General features: G+C 40.7%; 1 protein-coding gene across 1 annotated transcript; it reads right to left on the bottom strand.

Annotated features, from left to right (window-relative positions):
• Positions 1-731: 731 nt before the first annotated feature.
• SP4 (Sp4 transcription factor) lies at positions 732-21,499 on the bottom strand. Its single transcript, XM_082193921.1, has 6 exons — positions 20,995-21,499; positions 20,295-20,389; positions 18,463-19,996; positions 6,667-6,898; positions 5,984-6,183; positions 732-4,516 (listed from the first exon to the last, which is right to left on the bottom strand). Exons 1-6 carry the CDS (start codon positions 20,999-21,001, stop codon positions 4,269-4,271), a joined length of 2,316 nt encoding a protein of 771 aa, XP_082050047.1. The 5' UTR covers positions 21,002-21,499; the 3' UTR covers positions 732-4,268.
• Between the last annotated feature and the right edge of the window lie 1,453 nt (positions 21,500-22,952).

Here is a 22,952-nt window from a genome sequence, read left to right on the forward strand (position 1 = left end):
CCAAAGTGTGAGCAAACTTTGCTCTCCCGATGTTGCTAAACTACAACTCTCATCACCCCTGGTTATTGCCCAAGTAAGGTAAAGGTAAAGGGACCCCTGACCATTAGTCCAGTCATAACTGACTGGGGTTGCAGCGCTCATCTCGCTTTATTGGCTGAGGGAGCCGGCGTACAGCTTCCGGGTCATGTCGCCAGCATGACTAAGCTGCTTCTGGTAAACCAGAGCAATCTACTTGCACTTTGACGTGCTTTTGAACTGCTAGGTTGGCAGGAGCAGGGACTGAGCTCCCCGTTGGGTTTGGGTTCGTCGTGGGGAGCTCCCCGTCGTGGGGATTTGAACTGCTGACCTTCTGATCGGCAAGTCCTAGGCTCCATGGTTTAACCCACAGCGCCACCCACGTCCCTATTGGCCAAGTAGGCTGGGGCTAATGGGAGTTGTAGTTCAGAAATATATGGTGGGGGGCACACCTGCTCTCACCCTTTGATGGTTCTTGATTAGGAATGTGTCTTCCTGCTGCTGAACTACATATTAGTTTTATAGCACAATCCTATGCATGTTTATTAGGATATTTGCTTACACACTAACTTATTACAATCTTGATGTTTTAAAGGTTGTTTATGTATACACCAGCTTGAATACTGAGTCTGAGTGGAAATAGGACTCAAATATTTTAAATTAGTACACACAATACAAATATTATAAATAAATACAAGTTTTTTTTAAAATAAACATACATTCAAACTCAAGAGAATTTTAATAGGTTACTTGCAAAGTATTATTGCAGGCAACAACGTCTACACAATTTTAGTTTCAAATCCACAAAAACACACAAAATGTATACAAATTAGCATAGTAAAAATTAATGCCTTAGAGGCTTTGCTGGCAGAATTAATTTGCAGATTCTAGAATGGGTGTTTCTTGTCTTCCCCACCCCCTTTCCCCCTCTTTTTCTTACAAAAAAATTTACAAGTGAAATATTACTACAAAACTTTTTATAAGGTTTTCTGCAAAACATTTACAATTTTACCACCAACTATTTTTTTTTCTGTTTCAAAATCTTTATGTAGATTTAACACCCTATGCTGCACATCAATTTTTGCGGGATGACAATTTAGTGACATGCATAAAAAAATCACAAGGCATTAGAAATGGGAGACTTAAATACAAATATTGTTGCAATAAAACAGTTATAAAATTGAAAAATAGGACCCAAACATCATGCTTACCTAAGTTTAACAAATAAACCTTTTCTTCTAAATAACACACTTTTATTACTTCTCTCATGAAACAGTGTGATAAATAATGACTTAACATCAATTTCTAATGTAATCAGGAAACACATACACAACCCTATCCCAAGAAAGCATTTTGAAAAGAAAAGAAAAAACCTATTCCAACACTGGAGTTCTACCATGATAGTTACACTTTGCACTGATAAGTACGGTAAAACAAAACCTTGTAATGGTGGCAAAGGGAATGAACAGTGAAGTGGCATTAAATAAGCTACTACTGCACATCTGTGCCCTATTACATACAAGTTACATCCCACTGAGTCAAATAAAGGACATTGAAATTTACGATCCTTCTAAGACTGAAAAGTGGACTCAGAATGGTATGCAGAACAGATTATTAAAACCTTTCCAATTCCAGGAATAGTAAGTGCACCTGCTAACACAGATTAATCTATATTAAGATTCTGTGATGCCAACCAGATTTTGATACACTTGTAATAGGGATTTGCTGCAGATTAAAAAATAATTTCCATTTCCTATCTGCATACATAAAATATGCAAAAAAGAATATTTACCAGCTGTGCAGAGCACTCATACCTTCTGTTTACAAAATAAAATACTAAGTTAAACATGATTCTTTAAGAACATTTTATTTGCTTTACTTCTATAGCACTGATTGTGAAGCCTAACGATAAAATATGTGTTTGATGATGCAGCTGATCTGCAAAAATAATAATTAGCATTACTTAATGGTCATCTGTATTAAATGTATCATCAAATTGAGTCTGAGGTTTTAAAGCCGGATAAAATCAGCTTGAAAATATTTTAAATAAAATATACAAAATAATATATAAAAACCCAACTAAAATGGAAATACTTGTTAAATGCCTACAAAAGGTTTAAGAAACTTTCACTTATAACCACAGTGTAGAAATGTGTAAAATTGTTTTCTTTACTATGTATGCAAGTGGAAAGTATAAAAGACTTTCAGCTTCTATTTCACTACACTGGGCATCCCTAAGTGTACATAGTACAAAATGGTAGATTTTTGTCTTTAAAAATGCATGCAATGCCACAAAACTGATAGTTTATATAAGGTTAAAAACATAAATCATAATTTTTAAAAGATACACATTAATTTCTTGCACTGTACTTGCAAGTTCCATCATCGAAATATTTTGGTGTAAAAACATAAAAACCAGAAAGTCATGTGATCTTTACCAAACGGTGGATTTGCAAAATATAATATTTATGTCTATGGGAAATGTTTTAAATTCCAAAATATATTTGGCCATATTTCTGTTGTATACTCAAATTTGCACAGATGCCCCAATCTAGAAAAGCAGAGCTACACACAAAAACAATAATTTGCATGTGTAGACGATATGGATGCAGCTGTTTATCTGGAAGTGCATCCCTATCCCTGCATTGTGAGCCTCATCTGGAATATGCATCTTTGTCCAGGGCGACAATCTGTGACAAAAAACAAACTGGTGCTTTTTGAACTGTAATGGCTTAACAAAATGCATACTGAGGAAGTAATAGCTTACCTCTACCAATATACAGCAGTCATATATTTAAAATATGTTTTCTTTCTGAAGAATTAAAATTATTGATCCAACAAAAATATTTAAATAATTTTATTTGCTAGCCTATCTACTGGGGGGGGGGGAGATGTAAGATTTTGATGGGATTAAAAAAAACCAAAAGAAAAAGAAACAACAAAACCAAAACAAAACAACACTTGCAACTACCTCTATGCTTCCAAAGTGACTTATGGCTTGAGCCTCTCAAATAGCAGCCCCCAATGCCATATAGCAAGCCACTTTTGATACCAAGGGGATTTCCAAAAGGAATTTCTGATAAGGCACAAGGGCCTGCAGTTCAAATAACCTTACTGAGTGTGCCTTTGGACAAGCCAAAAGTAGCTTTTTGGATCCTGGACAGTAGTTTTTGAAATGAAAGAAACAGAACAGGTTAATTTAGATTCATATTTTTGGTTGAAAGTATTCATCCATTTCTTTGGCTGTTATGTCAAAGTCTAAAGAACTCAGTATGATAACCACAGTATTTGCTACTGACAAAAGGTTGACATTGGTGCATGAGGTCTACTACAGTATCCTATATCCCACCATTTCCAAGTATTCTAATAAAATTTAAATATTTAAATTACACTTTTTATAAATGAAGTTAACCAAGGCTTAGCAATGGATCACCCATGTCTTGAAATGGGATGTGTTAAAAGTATAGGACTTATCACATAGGTTCCTATATTTAACTTTTACATAGAAATTAATTAAAATCTTATGTCAATATATTTCTAAGATTCAATATTTGCTACAGTGTACACTGGCTCTATAGATCTCTTTATCTCTCCTAGAGAATAATTTGTGTTTACTGATTGTCATTATACACACTACTATAATGTAGTGGCCAAAATTATCTGAGGTGCACCTCAGAACCATGTAACATGCTGCCATCTGAATTATTTTTTTAAAATGACCAAAGATGGCCAGGTTTACTATATGTTTCACAAAACAAAAAAACAAAACAAAAAGTTTTCATCTTTACTAGATTATGCATTTTTGTTGTGCCGTTTGAAGAAAGAAAGTTCCTGTGAAAATTCCAGAGACATTCATGTGAAAACAACCCTAACCAACAGACATCCTGTTGTATATTTGTACTGTTTGTTGTTACAACAAACATTTACATATAATGTGAAAAGAGAAGGAAAATCCAATTAAAATCATTTTCGTGATATAGCTACATAAATTAGTACAGTGTGGAAGCAATCTTTTCTTCATCTGCTGTATCCATAATTTATCTTTGACAATTGGCCCTGTATTTATTTTTGATTTTTTTTTATCTTGTTATACAAAGTACACTTCCTGTGCTAGTCCTCCAACTTGGAATACTTACAGAAATCAAGACTGACTACATGATTTCCTGTTCTGTAATACACTTTACCAGCCCACTTTCGTATCTTGAAAGGTATGTAAACTTAAGTGCAACTCTAGGCATTTGAATAATGTTCCTTCAGAATTCTTCCATGTTTGTTGAAACAGTAGGGGTTGCTGGGTTTGAATCTTGAGAAATGGCTGCAACTGTGACAATCCTCGGAGATCCGAGCACCTCAGTAACTGAAGGGTCCAATTCACCTGAGGTAACAATAGCGAGGGCTGTCCCCCCACCTTTCTTGTTCTGGTGTGTTTTGACATGCTTGGAGAGATGGTCACTTCGCATAAATCTTTTAGAACACTCGGGGCATTCAAATCTCTTCTCACCTATTGTGGAAAAAACAAAACAAGAGTTGTTCAGTAATTAATTTTTCTATTATGGGACAATTATCTGGCTACAATCAGCAGTATAGCTACAGTAATTTCAACTTGTTATGTTGTCTTAATTTTGCCTTTTTAAAAGTATTATTTTGAAGACCAGAAGCAAGAATTTATGGGACCACACAGCGAAACAACTGGTGTACATGTATGTGTACCCATACATGAATTTAGTTTAAAGTGCTAGTACTATCTGCAGCAATTGCTACTTTTATGAGCTTCCTGGAAGATTTAGGACGTTTTTCTTTCATCATGTGGAAATCAATTTAAAACCTTTATACGTGACTTTTCTCACACTAAAAATGTGTACTGATATATGCAAGCATTGTGAACAGATTCAAGTAACCCTTTTTTACATGATGTTTCCATTGGTCTACAAAGGCATGAATGTGAAAATAAGCACTTAAGAAAACTTCAAGAGACCACCAGAGTGCCTAACATGGTAAATGTTGTCCATATCAATTACAGTGGACCCTCGGGTTACCTTACCTTCGGGTAAAGTGACTTTTGGGTTGTGAACGCAGCAAACCCGGAAGTGGGTTTGCGTGCGTGCGCAGAAGCATTCCTCCAGTTACAGAATTTTTGGGATATGGCTGGGCCTCTGGATCCCTTTCGTAACTGGAGGTACCACTGTACTGTCAAATGAGCTTCCTGGATCCAGGGTATGGTCGACATATCCTTGCAGGAGGCAGTGGTCCCAGCTGTCTCAGGGAGTAGTAAACGGACTATATTATCTCACCCATTATCTAACCAACTGATCACTGTGCTCTGTAGGAGAAAGTCTCCTGTAGGTGTAATCTCACTGGACATAAGCTGGTGGGAGAGAACTGTTAACAGCCTCCAGGCAACAGTGTCACTGTCGCTTACCAGGGAGGATGAGACGGCAGGGAGGCTGGAGCCATGTGAATTCATCTGCAGAATCAATCTGCCTCTCCCAGCAGTATGGCCATGTTGCCTCAATCTTGCTGCTGCCTTGCCCCTCCTGTTCGTCCTAGTAAGTGGCATTGAGGTTCAAAAAAGGGCAGCCAAAATGATCAAGGGGATGAAGTGTTTCAGAGTTTGGGACTTTAGCAGCGTTTGAGGCTTTTTAGTTTAGAGGACAGGTGTGTAAGAAGTGACAAGGTAGAAGTTTATAAAATTCCGTGTGGCACAGAAAAGTGGAGAGAGACAAGTTTTTCTACCTCTCTCATAACTTGCGGGATGAAGCTGAATGTTGGAAGATAGAGGACGGATAAATTTTGGAAGGCGAAGGAAAGATAAAAGAAAGCATTCTTACCCATGCAAGGTTCTGATTAGGAGAAACACTTTTAAGTTCTATAGTCATTTAAGAATGAGAACGCATATACCTGTAGCACAATAAGTATATTATAAAATATAAAATACACTTTAAAACATTTGTACAAACTATTCACTGACCTGTATGGGTTCGCCTATGTCTCTGCAGTTCATCACTCCTTGTAAATCTTTTCCCACAGAAGATCCAATTGCATACAAATGGCCTTTCTCCAGTATGCCAGCGAAGGTGTGCCCGGAGATGAGATGTTTTCCCATAAACCTTTCCACAACCTTCAATATGGCAGATATGTTGCTTCTTTTTTCCTGGTTCGTTACTGCTTCTACCAAGCACAAAACACTAATGGTTAACCAAAGTACAATTTTGTAAAACACATTAAGAAAAACAATTTGATCTAACTACTCCTGAAAACCCCCACCCTGAACCCTATCAGATTGCAACAGCCCAGTCACAAACACCTGCTTTCGGGGGAAGGTGACTTGAGACGGTCATGGCAGGTCAGCTGCAAACATTATTGAATGAAACAAATTATCCTGGCCCGTTTCAACAGGAACAGTCGAGTAGACTGGCTAAGATGTATAAAGCAGAATCAGATTTGTGTTGGAAATGGAGGGAACTTTTTTCATATGTTGTGGGCATGTAAAAAGGTTAAAGATCATTGGGAAATTATTTTTAATGATTTTAATGAGATGGAAAAAAATGTTTAAAACAACAGTCTACTCAAAGCAGGAACAGAAATGCAAAAGCAAAAGGATCACCGTTGGCCCTGAGATGCTTGGCACTTTACAGCTATTATGGGAATTACCTTCCTTCTCCTTCTCTGCAGTTAGGGCATGAACAAGCAACTCTTCTTAACCTTTTGCCAGGTTGCACGTCTTGATCAGAAGCTTGCTGGGCTTCATGCAACTGCACCTGAATTATCTGATCGGGACTAACAGCACCAATGGCTGCATTTGTGATGCCTCCTACTGCTACAGTGACAGGAGTTGGTGTAGCTTGCTGTACTTTTACGCCTCCATCCTGTCCTTGTTGTTGACCTGTAAAATAAGAACACACGTGACTTCTTTAGTTAATCACAGTAAAATCACAACATGGTTTCAATGTCATATTCATTCCAATGTAAGATGGAAAAAAGTCAATTAAATTTATTTATATGCATAATACTTTAGGACTGGAAGAATTGTCTCTCCCAAAAAGTAATAAACCCAACACCTTTTTAATATAAAAGGAAACAGTTGGGCTTGCAAATTATGTTATACTAATTGCAAGCGCAAAGGGAGAACTCATGATTACAAAATTGCTGAATTCCTTATCCAGGGTGGCACTTTGCCAGAATGGCTGCAGCTAGTTACCAATTTGGGCAGTGAATCCATTGTTGGAAGTCACTACTGTAAAAGTTGGTACTAGTACAGTACAGCAGTGTTAGAAACTGAGATATGAAAGCTAGGAGCGAAATGGCACCTTAAACCTAGGTTATGGGCACAATGGAATGTCTAGGCACACTTTTTTATAACAAGAATACAAAGCTGAAAATGAATGAACTGCAGCTAAAATATTACGTTCATTTTTCACATGGTCTTCTAGTCCTTCCCTTGCCCACCCCCCTACTATTCTTAGGAGGGTCTATCTATTTTCCAGTCTTCAGACAGTAGCTGGAAGTGGGGAGGCAGAAAAAAGTCCTCCTTTCCTTCCACTCTGCAGTTTTAATCTGAAATCTTAAGCGCAGTACTGCGCCCAGAGCTCATAAACTGCTCACGCTAATGAAATTCCCTGTCGCAAAATGTGCCTAGAACAATGGTAGTTTCGAACACTGTAGTACAGTGTAAAAATAAATGAAATTGTGGGCATAAAACCTGTTGCATTTGCCTATACCAGCTGCTCTTCAACTGGTCTCTGTAAATTTAATAATGTTGTTAAGTCACCTTAAAAAGCTGTAGATAATACAAGATACACAGTTTTAATAACATAGTAATTTAATAATAATATGGGACTCCTCATTTCCAAGGCCAGCCATCAGAACTTTCTGGAAGATTCAAGATCTCTTGGAGTGCACCAAATTTTCTCCCTTCCAGAAAAGCTTTTTTGGGCTGACATTTTCATCAAGGCACCACCAGTTCAGACCACATAAGCAAACAACGTGTGCCACTTTACAATTGCTTACATTGAATTGCATTTGCCATTTTAATGCCTGTTCCCTTCCTTTACATAGTTCATTTGGGAGTGTTTCACAATCCCTTTTGTTCTTACCATCCTGAACAATTTGGTGTCATCAGCAAACTTGGCTAGCTCACTGCTCATCCCTCCAGGACACTTATGAACAGAAATACAATCTGCAGTATGGAAACGAGTGGGACCAGCTTCAAATTTCAATGTTGAATACAAGGCTCATGTGCTGCAGCAGTTTTAGAGTTTAGTGAATACTTCCAATAAAGGAAGTCATTTGATTGGCTTGTGAACATCTAAAAGTTCATTTCTGGGCTCAGTTAAAAGTGCTGCTTATGACTACCAAAGCCTCGCATGGCTTGAGGATAAGATCATACGAAGGACTATCTTCTCCTACACTGATTGGTTGAATTTATATCCCACTCTTTCTCCCAAAGGAGCTCAGGGCTGCTAAACAAATTGGCTCCCGAATGATCAAAACCCAGAAGTTAGTGTTCCGGTTTTCTAACGATTTTCGGAAGCCGAACATCTGCTGCAGCTTACAATTCACTGCAGGATGCTCCTGCAGCCAATTGGAAGCCACACTTTGGTTTTTGAATGCACTCCCGTAACGCATTCTGTTCGAAAACCAAGGTACGACTGTACTGCTAAAGTCACTGCTCTCCAATATAACTCATTTTCCTTTGATCTTCCTAATGGAACTGTGTTTTAATTTCACAAGCAAGACGCAAGTAAAACCCATTACAGTGGTACCTTGGGTTAAGTACTTAATTCGTTCCGGAGGACCGTACTTAACCTGAAATTGTTCTTAACCTGAAGCACCACTTTAGCTAATGGGGCCTCCTGCTGCTGTCACGCTGCCAGAGCACGATTTCTGTTGTCATCCTGAAGCAAAGTTCTTAACCTGAAGCACTATTTCTGGGTTAGCGGAGTCTGTAACCTGAAGCGTATGTAACCTGAAGCGTATGTAACCCGAGGTACCACTGTACTAAAATGTATTCATAAATGATCTGGATAAACAGGTGGGAAATGGTACAGCCAACTATGCAGGTATCATCATCATTATTATTTATTTAATTCATATACAGTGGTACCTCTAGTTACGAACTTAATTCGTTCTTGAGGTCTGTTCTTAACCTGAAACTGTTCTTAACTAGAGGCGTGCTTTCGCTAATGGGGACTCTTGCTGCCACTACACCGCCAGCACACAATTTCCATTCTCATCCTGGGGCAAAGTTCTCAACTCGAGGTAACTCTTCAAGGTTAGCAGAGTTTGTAACCTGAAGCATTTGTAACCTGAGGCATTTGTAACTCAAGGTACCACCGTACCACCCTATACCCGGAGGTCTCAGGTAAAACTAAAGCATTCAAGATGATTAAATCCAGAGCAGGCTGCAACAGAACTCCAGAAGAATCTCTCCAAACTTGGTGACTGATCATCAGAATGACATGTGAAAATCAACATTAATGGATACTTTGAAGAAAAGAGTCACTAAGGTTGGTTGTAGTCAATACAGAATATGCCTGCACAACGTAAGGCATGCTTCACTGAATATGGCCCATGAGCCACGTATTGTGAATTAACAGGTGCTTGTCAGCTCCCCCTAATTTTTCAGACTCAAGACTGGCAACATATAGGGAGGGGGGACTTTTATCGGCACTACTGGTGGGCTGGTTCAGTTTAGTCAATCACAGGTAGGTTTGGCAGAGAATTATGTTGAAAAGACAGCAAAAGAGAATAGACCTAAAGTGAGGGCACTGTTCCAAAAGCCTGTATTACCTCTTGCTGTGAAAGGAAAGGTACAATTATTCTTATTCTGGAAAAAGGCTCATTTTTTGTCATCACTAGTGCTCTGTTTGAAGAAAGAAAGACTCATCATTCTAGTTTCTTTTTTTATATTTCTAGTGAGCAAGACTGACTGAGAAGTATTTTTCTTGGAAGACAAGGCAGGGGAGTCCTCAAATAATTTATGAAACAGTCCTTGGTTTAAAATGGATCATCTAGAGATTACTTCACTCTCAGGTGAGTATTTATGATCCTTTAAGACCATGGCACGCTCCAAGAAATATGTCCTGGGCACAAAGCTTACTATGGGATTACATGAAAGATATATGGTTTGATGGTGAAGATCAATTTAGAAAGCTGGAGCAAATTTTGCAACTGCAAACCAGGCTAGAATCAGAAGGCTTCAATTTGGACTGAACAGACAAGAGAGAATCCTTTCACCCTCATTTTAAAAAGTTGTGAAAAACCTATTTTCTCAATCTGCCTGATCCCTGATCACTTGAAATTAATTACTATTTTAGTGGAATTTATGTTGAAGGAAATGTGTTTAAGATAACAAGATTACTCTTGTAGCTGGGTCAATCCTTTCCTCAAAACAAACAAACAAACCATATAGATGGATGCTAACTTCTACTGTGAATAAGTCACACAGGGCTGACAGACCTAACTAAGAAGCTTTGAAAGCTGAACATACTCAGTATCAGATTGAATACACAGCATTGTCTATTCAAAAATCATGGTCAACAGATGTTGGACATGGTGGAAGGCTTTTCTATTGGACTGGATTTAGATGGCTATAGCTATGTCACTAAGCATGTGTTTTGAAGCATATATTTTGAATTCAAACAACTGATTTATTTCTAAACTAATGTTGCCTACCCTGAGTTCTTATAAAAGCACAAGTTTAAATATAGTAGTACTAAATCTTCTATTCACTTTACTTTGAAAATTTATTACCCAATATATAAGATACTCCCCAAACTCAGTTGTCTATCTATTTTGGTTTCCTTTTTTTAAAAAAAACAACCAAACACAACACCATAGTATATCTGGCCCTACCTTTTGAAATTGAAACCCACACCATTTTCAAGATGATCAGCAATCAAATAGCACATTACAACACACCAGCAAAATGACATATATACATATACATTTACCATACAAATTACATAATTTACAAAAAGCTGAACAGAAAAGCAGAAGACCCAATTTTTACAAACCCACCCACTATTTCCCCTGGCTTATTTCAGGCCTTTATATCTCTGAAACTAACTGCCACATTTTCCACCCTGTGAATAACACCTACAAAAACTCCAGTGCAAATGTAGAGGTCCATGTTTTTCTGTAAGTGGCAATGTGGTTCTAAACAACTTGAATGACCAATAAAATGTATTGAATTAGTCTGCAGATCATATCAAAAAAGAAAAGAAAACACATTTAAACTCCACATGAAAGCTTAAATCTCTAAAAGCTTATATGAAATGATATGTATTTGCTTTTACTAAAAAGTTAACATTAATAAATTTAAAAATAGGGGAGATATAAGTCAGAATGATACATTTAAGAATTAAAATCACCACCACAATTGTTTCAAAATGCTTTTCTGAGACTGAAGACCTTTACTGCAAAAAAGAAAAAAATACCACCTTCCAAGTCATATATTGATTAGTTCTTTGAAATAGAAAATTTAGGTTTCTATCACTCTCCAGTATTTCATTTTCTTTAGGAAGGGCTTCAACTAGTTCGTTCTTTCTTTAATAGGATTTATATACTGTACAACTTTATCATCTAACCCTCTGAACAGTGTACATAAAATAGACATTAAAATTTGCAATAAAATCAGATGTTAAAAAGTTAACCTTATAATTTTCAATAAATAAATAAAAGGAGTTTTAAAAATTACATTATAAAATAAAATTACATCTTAAGAAACACGTCAAATTTATCTAACTTGATAGTATAGGCTTGCTTAAACAAAACAGTTTTTAGCAGGCGCCTGCCTAGTGTCCATGACAGTAGATGCTACCACACTGAAGGACTGATTCCTTGGAAATATGGAAAGAACATTATGTGGCACTTGCAAATCAAAGGAATTGAGTGGGCATATATAATGTAAGGTGATCCTTCAGCCCCGTCAGATGGGCAGGGTACAAATAAAAGTCATAGTAAATATTGTTATTATCATTATTAAAGTGCACTGGCTCCAAGCTTATATTACATTTAGCTAACATGAAAGAATATGGGTGCTACCCACAGATGCACACTCTGCCACCAAATCTCTGATTGGTTCCATTTGTTCAGAACAGGATTGACTAAAAACTTTCCAGCGTTCCATTTTCATGGGAAATGACAATTATTGTTCATATTGATGCTGACATTTTGCACATGAAATACAATACTTGGAGAGTAAAGAGAAGCCAGGTCAATTTTTGCGCTTGCATTCGATACTCTTGAGGATGTTTCTGTTTTCATTTCCAAGTGAATTCAGTGCCTGCACTGATAATTCATACTGAAACCAGAAACCACCTAGAGCTAGTGCCATCTGTTCCACAAGGCAGATCTTGAGATTCCCCTAAGACAGGCATAAACTGTAAGAGCAACTGATTCTGTTAAGACATTCATTCTGTACAGAAGAATGTTTGGAAGGAGTGAAGGGGCACTGACTGGTCCCACTACCAGCCTACTTTTGAAATCGCATATGCACAGGTGCCTAGGCACATTCACCCTTATGGGTGTGGCCTCTATTACTCTACCCCCTGCCCACTCCTGGTAACCTTGCTTGCCTAGCTGAAAACACGCTGCAACAAAGCCCAGCTTGCTAGGACGGAGACAAGGAAGATTTGGGCAGCTGTGGCTCTTTCTGAAGACTGGGCCCCTCAGTATTCAGTGTGGCAGGCCACCCTTTTCCGGACAACCCTGAAAAGATGATACTAAAAGTGATGGCAGAACCTCCTTTTTGAGTTTGTTGATCTGGTGCTTTTTCAAAGCTAGGGTCTTATGTAACAGTGGGGTGTTTATTACCTGTTTCTGGGGACAGTAGCAGGGAGAGAAGGAAGTTATGATGCTTCACAGTGAGACCTGCTGTTGTGGGATCTTGCCCGCCCCCCAGAGGAGACAGGAAGGTAACAAGTATTATATGGCAAGTCTTTCCCCCCCCTCCAGGCTCTGGTTATTATAACACTCAGCTGATAAGTATTTTGTCTACTGACTAGTTAACTACAGTGGGAGAGAGATGTGGTTTCTGGCCCAGGGTAAAAGCCTGTTGGTGTAACTTGTCCACAGCCCCACACCCTGAGTGAGACAGGAGGGTTATACACACTTGGTGTGAGACAAGAGGTGCCTTGATTGCTGATTTTTCTGTTTCTTTGCCACAGGGTTAACTGGCATTCCTAACGCATATACAGTGTGATGTATGGGTGTATCTTGATTTTGCTTTTTTATATTGTTTTGATGATAGATTTATTATACTTTTAGTGCTTATTTTGTATTAATATGCTGTTCACCACTTTGCAGCCTTTGGGTCAAAAAGTGGGATAAATTAACCGTAATTGTCTCTAGGTAAAGATGTGATCAGAACCCTATGCAAGTTGCCTTCTGTACAGACAACTTGGAACACATGAGGAAATGTGTGAAAGTGGGGCCATGCCACAGTCCCAACCTTCTAATACATGTCACTCATACATTTTTGAGTTAGCATTGTGTGTTAGTGCAGTCCTTTACTCTGTCAATATTAAGGGACTGTGATGCATTACAAGACTTGGTGAAAAGTGTATCCCCCTAAAGTCAAAATGTATACCAGATATGGCACCAAGGTAAGCACCTTTCTCCAAGGAAAGTGTAATTAAACTGGTAATTGAACTGTTCAGCTCATCTGGCATTTCAGTGTTCTAACACAGCACCAGTACTGTTGAGACAATTTATTATCCTACTGCTGAGACTCAAGAGACCATGTCTCATCTGTAAAAGCTGCTCTCATGCTACAGTTGAAGATTTATAACCTGACAATACCAAGTCTACCCATCCCTTGACTCAGCCTGGTTGGATACAAACTATTTGGAATTCTTTTACAGAGGCTCAAAGCTCTGAAATGAAAAGCCTTTTTGATGAAACATTGGGAAAAGAATAAAATCTAATTGGCCAAGGAGTACTTGGAGCCGTAACGTTTTTCCAACTGCAAGCTAAAATGTCTGATTTAAAGAATTTGAGCTGTGATCCGAAGTATAAATACAATATTTAAAACCAGCAGTAGCAAGTCCAGTTCTAACGTACAACCCAACTGTGCACGTATCTTCAGTGAAAGCAACAGGGTTTTTTCAATGAGCTAGGTAACTGCTTGGCTAATAAATAGTAGCAAGGGATTGCCTTTAAACCCTGTGTTATTAAACACAGTAGACAGTCTGTTTTAGAAGTGCCTCAATGATATGAGCTTTATTTATGAGCTCAATGTTTCCCAAAGATTGTAAGTTTAACCTGTAGTAGGTGAACTTTAGTGCTAGCTGTATCTTTGACACAGGAGAGCAAACTTCTGCTATTTCTGCTATGGTCTGCCACAGCTACTATTTTTGGAAGGGGAAAAAAGAAGGGGAGAAATTTGAAGTCAATCATTTGTGCCGTACAAAGCTAATGAATTTTTAGTGAGGATAATAGCATGGCAAATAAACTATGGCTTACTGAGACCACATAAAAAAGCAGTCTTGCACAGAATAATTTCCAACTTGGTTTTTCACTGTAACACCACACTGAGCTAAGCCAAGGTTTGACAGCATGTCATCTGAACTGGAACTCATGGTTAAGCTAACCATGAGCTGTAATCAAGGTGTGGTAACAACTCGTGGTGAGGAGAGAGCAAAACCACTCATTCCAGCATGGATGACATGCTAAGCCAAACCTTGGTTTACTGCAGCAGTAAAAAAAAGACCAGGGAGGAGCTAAGTGGCAACATGCTCCTCTCCAGGAGCCCATACAGTCTTGGTAAACCATGGTTTGACTTACAACATAATGCGAACCAGCTCAGGGTCAATGGGGCTCACATGAAATAATTAGGTTCTATAGTCTGGGCTCTAAACTGAGACAGATAAGATTTTTAATGGCTTGTTTTTTAAAAGTTCTTTTTTTAGCGCTTTTCACTATTCCAAGGCCCCTTGTTTTCCATGTTTCTTATAGAAGAATAGATATATGGTAACTCTTCTTCTCAGTACCTAGGCAGCAAGATAGTCATCCAACTCAGACAAGAGTATAGGTTACAGAAGGCAAGCAACCAGACAAAAAGAAAGTATCTATACAAATGTTAACACATAACAGCGAAACAGTCCTGTCTTAATCTATATAGAAAGAACAAGCTCCTTAACAGACTTAAAGTTTAAATTAGATCAACAATAGTAGTAGAGCTACTATGTACTCTATTTATGAATCATCATAAGTAAGCTGATGCCCAGTTATATCAGTGAAAATGAACCTTTCAGGGCTGAAATACTAAGCACAAAGTAGAAAACCTTGTTAAACATACACATATAGACCTCGTGATATTTGTAATAAAAGATGGTGATTAAAACTTCGATATTTGCCTGCATCAGTGACTGCTTTAATTTTCTGAAGTTCCACACTTAAAGCACAGGAAATGTATATGAGGAAAGGGGAATTAAAATTGGGTAAACAGAGAATAGCTAAACAAAGGTCATTTTCTGAAACAGAACGCCTGTGCTAGACATGGGAATTAACTACATCTTTCAGCTAATTCTCTTCTAGTTTCAAATAATTTCCAGTTGAAGACTTGCTCTTCATAAGGAGATGATTCTGGATCACTTTCACCAATTTAAGTGGCTTGTGTCACCACTGAATTAACCATAATTAGTCCTTCTATTAGAATATGTAATATCACATTGCAATTTGAACAGAGGACTTAAACACAAAATAAAAAAAAGTTTAAGTGAGTAGAAAGTGGGAAAGCCCATGAGGGGTCAGCTAGTCTTGAGTGTCGTCTACACATAAGAATAATGAGGTAGCAGAATTACAAGGAGTAAAAGTTGACTGTCGCTTCAGATTCTGTTGGGATGATACCAGGTTTTGTTAGTGCTGCCATATGCAAATAGAAAGCTAGCGTGTTAGGGAGAAAAGTTCTAATCCAGCCTTCTTGCTGTTGTGCTAGTTTTCTATTTGTATGGTAATTTTAACAAAAGTTATCCACTTGCAATCTGAAGTACCACAATCCGCCCTAGCACCTCATTCTGTCAATGTGTAGCCGGGACTTGAAACTATCTAGTGCTTGTCCTGTAGGAATGAATTTGAAAGATGGGACTATGTATTATGGCCACCAGCCATGTGTGTTGGCTGGTGGCCATAATATATAAGGAATCCTTATTCATAAAGTTGCTCACTCCTCACCATTAATAAATATAATGTACACTACTGAAGAGTAATAAATGGAGTCCTTAAGAGATTAGTATCTACTGCCACCTTGCTACTTCCTATGTTATCTAGGCAAGATGGAAATGCTGTAATAATGGTCATTATGTCCAAAAAAGAGGTCGCTTACGAGAGGTCTTCTATGTTCAAGAGACACTTTCAAACCCACTCTAAAAACAGGATGCTGGACTAAATGGGCCGCTGAACTGATCCTGCAGGCTCTTATGTTTATTCTACAGATGGGCATCTCTTACTAAACCAATAACACTGGTCCCACCATGGTTTAAAAATGAAGTATGTGAGAGACCAAGGTTGTTACTTCTGACTAAATCTACATGGTTTTAGCAAGGGAGTAAAGTGGGGGGGGGGGGGAGAAGTAGTGGAAAGTTATTGCTGACAGTAAAGGAACTGGCAGCAATCACCAATATGTGTACTGAAAGAGGCCTGGTCCGCTGAAGCTACACACCAGGAGTCCCAACATGGCACACCAGGATGCAATCTACAGCTTATGTCTACAAATGAACTTATATGGAACCAAGTTTGTAATGTTTTATTGAAGTTCTGCGGGGAGGAAACAGCTGTTTATACAGTCTCTGTACAACTTATCTACAATTCTCTCTTCATACATCAAGACAGTTACTTTTCACTTACTGTTATGGTGCACAGTTATGCCAAAGCAAAAGCCCTGGAAACAGCAGAGCCAGGTTTGTGATTGAAAACAAAATATTAAGTATTATATAATGCACACCATACATATTCAGCAAGGCGTCAAATCCATACAACCAATAAATTAAGGTGAGAGCAAGAGATCGGTTTTCAAAGATTCTCCAGCTTGTGGGGCAAGCTAGACATGACAGAATCAGAATATGGGTTGCTGCCACATTCCTATAAAACAGGGATGAGGTTATTCAGTGATGCTGTTGAAAAGCATAGGAAAGTGAAAGGGGATCCTTTAAAAGAAATCTATCCCCAAAACCTTTCCTCCCAATTACATTCCTGCCCATCAGAAGACAAACATTTCGGGAGGAGGTTCAGTGAGATATAAAAGTAAACAATTCAGTATCTACTACCACTTATTCGTCTTCCCTTTATAAAATTCAACAGGACATGACAACTACATCCTGTCAGAACGCAACATATACCGGTACTTAATTTGTTCCGGAGGTCCATTCTTAACCTGAAACTGTTCTTAACCTGAAGCAGCACTTTAGCTAATGGGGCCTCCTGCTGCCGCCGGAGCCCGATTTCTGTTCTTATCCTGAAGCAAAGTTCTTAACCTGAAGCACTATTTCTGGGTTAGCGGAGTCTGTAACCTGAAGCGTATGTAACCCGAGGTACTACTGTAATTCATTTCATTCACTAGTAGAATTATTATTTGCCATAGCAATTTTCTTGCACTAGGAACGATTAACTAATTCTACGAAGTTTCAGACACTGCAATCCTACATACAAGTTGTATCGTATGCAATTCCAACTGATTTTGACAGGGCATTAACTTGCATACATGTTTCTACATCTTACAACATAATTTATATTTCTGTTTTGCTGGTTTAAAAAAAGATCTGCAACTTTTCCTCGGAGAATCAAATAAGCAGTCAGTTTGCATAGTGAATTCCAGGCTCCTGAACAGAATCAGAACAACATTAGATGAACACACACATTGTATGTATTAATTCAGGTAATAATACATTCAATTATTCTTTAGTTGCAGGATATAGCCACATTCCAACTTAGGCATTGTAATCAAGACTTTTAAGTAGTGATTTATGACTTAAACCATGTACACATTTATTCACCCATTCACAAGAGACAGCTAAAATAATGAGAATAATTAGAGCTGCCAACCACAACTGTTGGTGAAAGACAAAAGTTGAGCACAAGCCAATGTAACTTTTAGTAGTGCAATCTGTAAGCTGTTTCTTATACTGTATAGCTGAAACTCAAGGTGCCATTTGTGTTCTCCACACACATACTAGGACTTTTTACACTGGGACACTGGGGCTTCCCCATTTCCAACCCAGGCTCTTGCATCACCTAAAAACACATTCTTGATGGTCCAGGGACCCTCTGTTCCAGCAGTCAATTTAGTGCAAGCAAAAAGGAATCAGTATTTTGTAGGCATTGTTAATGTTGAGCATATATAAGCTACTGTTTTGCTATTGAGACTTAAAAGCAGAAATGCCCATATCATAGTAAAATATTATCATTACACCAATACCATCACTAAAGGATATTCTTAACAGCACTTACCAGCAACACTTGTAACGGTGACTGGAACTCCTTGCACTTGAACACCTGCAGCACCCAAGTTGGCTACACTTACTGTTTGAAGATTAGGCACTGAAGCAATCTGGGCAGCATTTAGCGTTATTGGTGTACCAGCAACAGCTACTGGTGCAATTTGAGCTATAGTACCACCACTTGAAGATACAGGGGTAATGGTTAGTTGCTGGGGCAATCCAGCATTTTGTACTTGAAGATTTGAAAGGCTTTGAAGATTTTGGACCTGTACTGTGTGCCAGCTGATCTGTCCTGATGGGGTTAAAGTTGGTGCTCTTATGAGAACTTGAGTTGGACTCACTGCTTGTAACTGAACATTTTGCAAAGGCTGCTGCTGAATTGTCTGAATAGTTTGTCCCGACTGGAGCTGAAAAGACTGTGGAGAAATAGCCTGAATGATCTGCTGCTGTGGCTGCTGGATCTGTATCTGCTGCAGAATAGGCTGACCTACTATTTGCACCTGCTGCAGTGAGTTTGTTTGATCCTGCACATTTTGCAATCCATTAGACTGACTAGAGTTCTGAGTCTCTGTTTCTGATGTGGCTGTTTGAGGTTCTTCAGTACTAGACTCAGAACTTGTTGCTGTGTTTGCATACCGGCCTGTTTCTGCTGTACTTACTAAAGTTTCACTGCTTGTAAGGGAAGTGGAGGCAGTAGTTGTGCAAGTGGAAGAAGGAGAATCTGGCATAGTACTAACAGCAGTGGTTGTGACAGGTGTGGACAGTAGCTGATTTCCATTGGAAACTCCACTATCACTGGACTGTGTAACCTGTCCAGTACTACCACTAGCAGCAACATTTATTACAGGTAATGCTAGAGTCACTCCCCCAATGTTTATAGGCAATGAAGTTACAACTTGTGCCTGAGTGCCGGCAATAGGCAGCTGCAATGGAATAGAAACACCAGGCCTAATCTGGACTGGCACTGTTTGATTTGCCAAGTTCTGAGCAATAATATTCCCAGAAGCTGTCCTATTTGTAGCTGTAAGAATAGCTTGATTATTTCCTGCAGGGATGAGCTGGATTTGACCCTGTAAATCTTGCAGAGTTGTAGTAGTAGCAGGATTGATCTGAATTTGTTGACCTTCTGTCGTTTGAATCTGTGGAATCACTTGGTACTGAACAGTACCTCCTGGATTCTGTACTTGTATGACTTGAAACTGTCCTGGAGTTGCCGCAGAAGAATTGCTTGTCTTGGTCTTTGAAGGGGATGCATTTCCGTTGTTACTACTGGAGGGACTTGCTGCACTAGAAGCAACAGAAGGTGCCTGTTGGATGTTGTTCTCTTTTGAAGTAGGAGGAGCAGCAGCAGCCGCAACAAGCTGCCAAGCATTTCCAGCAAGCTGAGTCGTTACTAATTCTAACTGTTGTGGCTGATTTTGAAGTTGCACCAAACCTTGGCTTGGATCTATAATAAGCTGCTGTCCAGTTGCTTGATTCTCACCAGGAGTCCCTATTTTGCTGCAAGTTGCTGCCAGCAGAGCCAGAGGAGAAGGCTGAGAATCCTAACAGAGACATAGTGTATTAGGAGATAAAATAGTACTTGCAAACTAAAAAGCAGTATCCTGAGTATTAAAGAATGCTAGAAAACATGACAACTGAACAAATGACAATGAATAGCTTATCCAGCCAAAGGTTTCATAGCCCCCCACAAACATCTGTAGTAAATACAAGAAAACTTGCCCCTTCCCCAAACATGTCTAGGCCATAAAGACTTGTACCCATCCTATAAGCCACAAGGCAGTATCCCTTGAAATGAACTGAAAGTAATTAAGCCTTGCTTCGATTCCCTCTATGTTTTACCTGAGAGGCTCCAGTTTTGCTTTTCTTATTGTTGTTGTTTTCAGCCTCAGGAGATTTCTCTCCCTCCGAGGGCATAGCTTCCTCCTTCTTTTGATCTACCAAAAGACAAAACAAACACACAACCTATTAGACATAGCTGTTCACTTTGAATCTGCAACCAGGAGCAAATCTGTCTGGACATTCTCGCCAGCCCTCCATTCCTAACTCAGTCCATATTATTATTATTGCAGAAAAGGGAGTCCTAAAAAATAAAAATAAAATAAAACGTGGTTTGGGAAACCCGGCCCACGGGGGGCTGGCGTGCGAACACCCAGAAAAAAAGGGGAGGCTTGATTGGTTTCTTGCTCTCGGAGACTGTAAGGCGGGCCGGGTGGGGGGGTGGGGGTGGTGGCGGAAAACCACCCACAGCCCTCCTCCTCCTCCTGCCCCTAAAGCATCTACGGCTACTGAGTGGCCCAGGATGCTTTAGGGGCAGGAGGAGGGAGGCGCAAGGGAGGGGAAAATGGGAGGAAACAGAAACGAAGGAGGGATGGATGTGCACGGGGAGGGAGGGCCGGGAAGGAAAGGGGGGGTGGAAGAAGGAGGGGCAGAGGGAGGGATAGACCGGGGGAGACAGAGGGACCCAGAGGGGACGGGGAAGCGGGAAGGCGCGCGGGGGCGTCGGCGGGGGAGGGAAGGGGCGGAGGGGGGGGCTACGTACCGCTCATCCCGCATTAACGCCCGCTGAGGCGCGGCTCGAGGAGGAGGAGGAGGGGAGGGACGGAGGGCGGGGTGCTGGGGGTGTAGCGGCGGCGAGAAGGCCGGTCGCTGCCGGAGCTGGGAGGAGCAGGCCGGCCTATTTTTCCACGAATGGCCGCCGCTGGGCTGTGGCGTAGGTGCCCGTCTCTCCTCCCGCCGTCGCCGCCTGGCCTCAGCGCCAGCGCCTGATTGACAACTGGGAGCTGGAAGAGGGAGGGAGGGGGCGAGAGGAGAGAGAGAGAGGGCGCCGGGGGGGGGAGGAGGAGGAGGGGCGGGGCCCGGCGAGGCCTAGGCTGACACCCACTGAGGAAGGAACCCAAAGCAGGCTTAAGCCTCTGAGAGAGCAGGGCGGCCGGCCTGGCGGAAAGGGAGGCGGGGAAAGGGGAGGAGCCAGGGCGGCGCGAGAGACGCACGAGCCAGGCCCTCGCCTTGAAATAGGCCGGCCGGCCTATACAGAAGAGCTCGCGGCGGTGCGAGGAGGGGGCGGGTGGGCGTGGCTAGAGGGCGTATTGGGTGAGGGGAAGGAGCGGGGCTATTAACCGCCCTTGTGAGGTGGCGGGAGGATTTCTGGGGGGGATTTGCGCGCGCGAAAGGGGTAAGGGAGGCGGGATCAAGGGCGGGGCGAAGCCGAAAGGTTTCTGTTCTCCATCCGCCCCTCTGCTAGCCGCTGCCGGCGCTCACAGCCGCCGAAGCCGTTGATTGACAAGTCCAGGAGAGCCAGGCGACGAATGAAAAGGGGAAGCGAGAGCCAACTCGCGCGCCTGTAACTGACAGCGCGGGAAGGATGCGCTGCCGCAGACGCGCCCGCCCGCTGCTGGCGCCCATCCTTCGGAAAGAAGGCCTCGCTCCTTAAACTGATCGGGGCAGCCCTATTAGTTCTGCTTTTAGCTAACCTAGACCGTTTATTTATTTATTGCCTTTGCTGGGGCGCGGGGAGACAGCTCCCCCCCCCTCGCAAGATACGAATTCAGAGGAGTTTTTTGGCGGGGGATAGGCGGGGCTTGAACCCTGGCTTGTGATTGGTTGTAGTGCAGCGCGCTGCATGTGGGGAAGTGTAGTGCTCGAGAGCCCGCGCGTGCGCAATGCTAGACAGGTGCTTTGCTGTAAATTGAACCTAGATTGGATTGAGGCTCCTTAATCTCTTGCTGCGAGCTGTCATTTCTCTGCTACGCGTTGGAAGCGTGGGAGTTAACCTTGCTGTTTTTTTTTTCTGAACTTTAGAAGGAAAGAAGAGTGCAGAATGAAGGTCATTTTGGCAGTTTTGTCTTTAGAAGCAGTTGGAAGCATCTGCAGCAGAAGTGGGATACCTGTGGCTTTCCAAAGGTTGCTGTAATACAACTCCCGTCATCCTTTCTGGCTGAGGCTAATAAAGAATTGGAGTCTTAACACCATCTGGAGAGTTGCAAGTTCCTTATCCCTGCTCTACAGGTTGAATTTCTGAACAACCAAAATCTAGAATATTCTTTCAGTTTGTTTATGGCAGGTGTGGCAAGGTCCAAACCCAGAAGACAGAAATATAAAGAAATTCAAATAAGAATTCCAACAAGGGTGTAGCAGGCACTCTGGTTTACATTTCTTCATGTTCATATACAGACTCTGGAACTGTTTCTTAGTTCAGGAGATGCCATGGTTCAGAAGGAAAGTACCCATTATGTGGTAGATCCATGACTGGATCTCCTGGTGCTTTTTCAAGCATGCAGCTGTTTGTAGGAGGGATTTTGCCACACACACAAACACAGCATAGTAGCAGGGAGAAGGAATAGAATAACAAATTTCAGGTCCCCTATCTGCAGGTTTATGAGAATGATAGTCTGTAATTTCCTTGCATCTTGGGGGTCTTCTTAGGCAGTAGCCTATGTAACAACCTTCACTATCTTTGGGTTCCAGGAGATTCAAGCCTCTGAGGTGAGATCTGGAGAA

This window comes from Podarcis vaucheri (assembly GCF_965113315.1).
Source record: "Podarcis vaucheri genome assembly, chromosome: 12".
Classification (NCBI taxonomy): Eukaryota; Metazoa; Chordata; class Lepidosauria; order Squamata; family Lacertidae; genus Podarcis; species Podarcis vaucheri.

Coding starts and splice junctions, on each gene's coding strand:
- SP4 (XM_082193921.1), bottom strand. Junction 6,899..18,462: donor CACCGTTACAAGTGTTGCTG/GTAAGTGCTGTT, acceptor CTTATTTTACAG/GTCAACAACAAGGACAGGAT. Junction 6,184..6,666: donor TGCAGAGAAGGAGAAGGAAG/GTAATTCCCATA, acceptor TGTGCTTGGTAG/AAGCAGTAACGAACCAGGAA.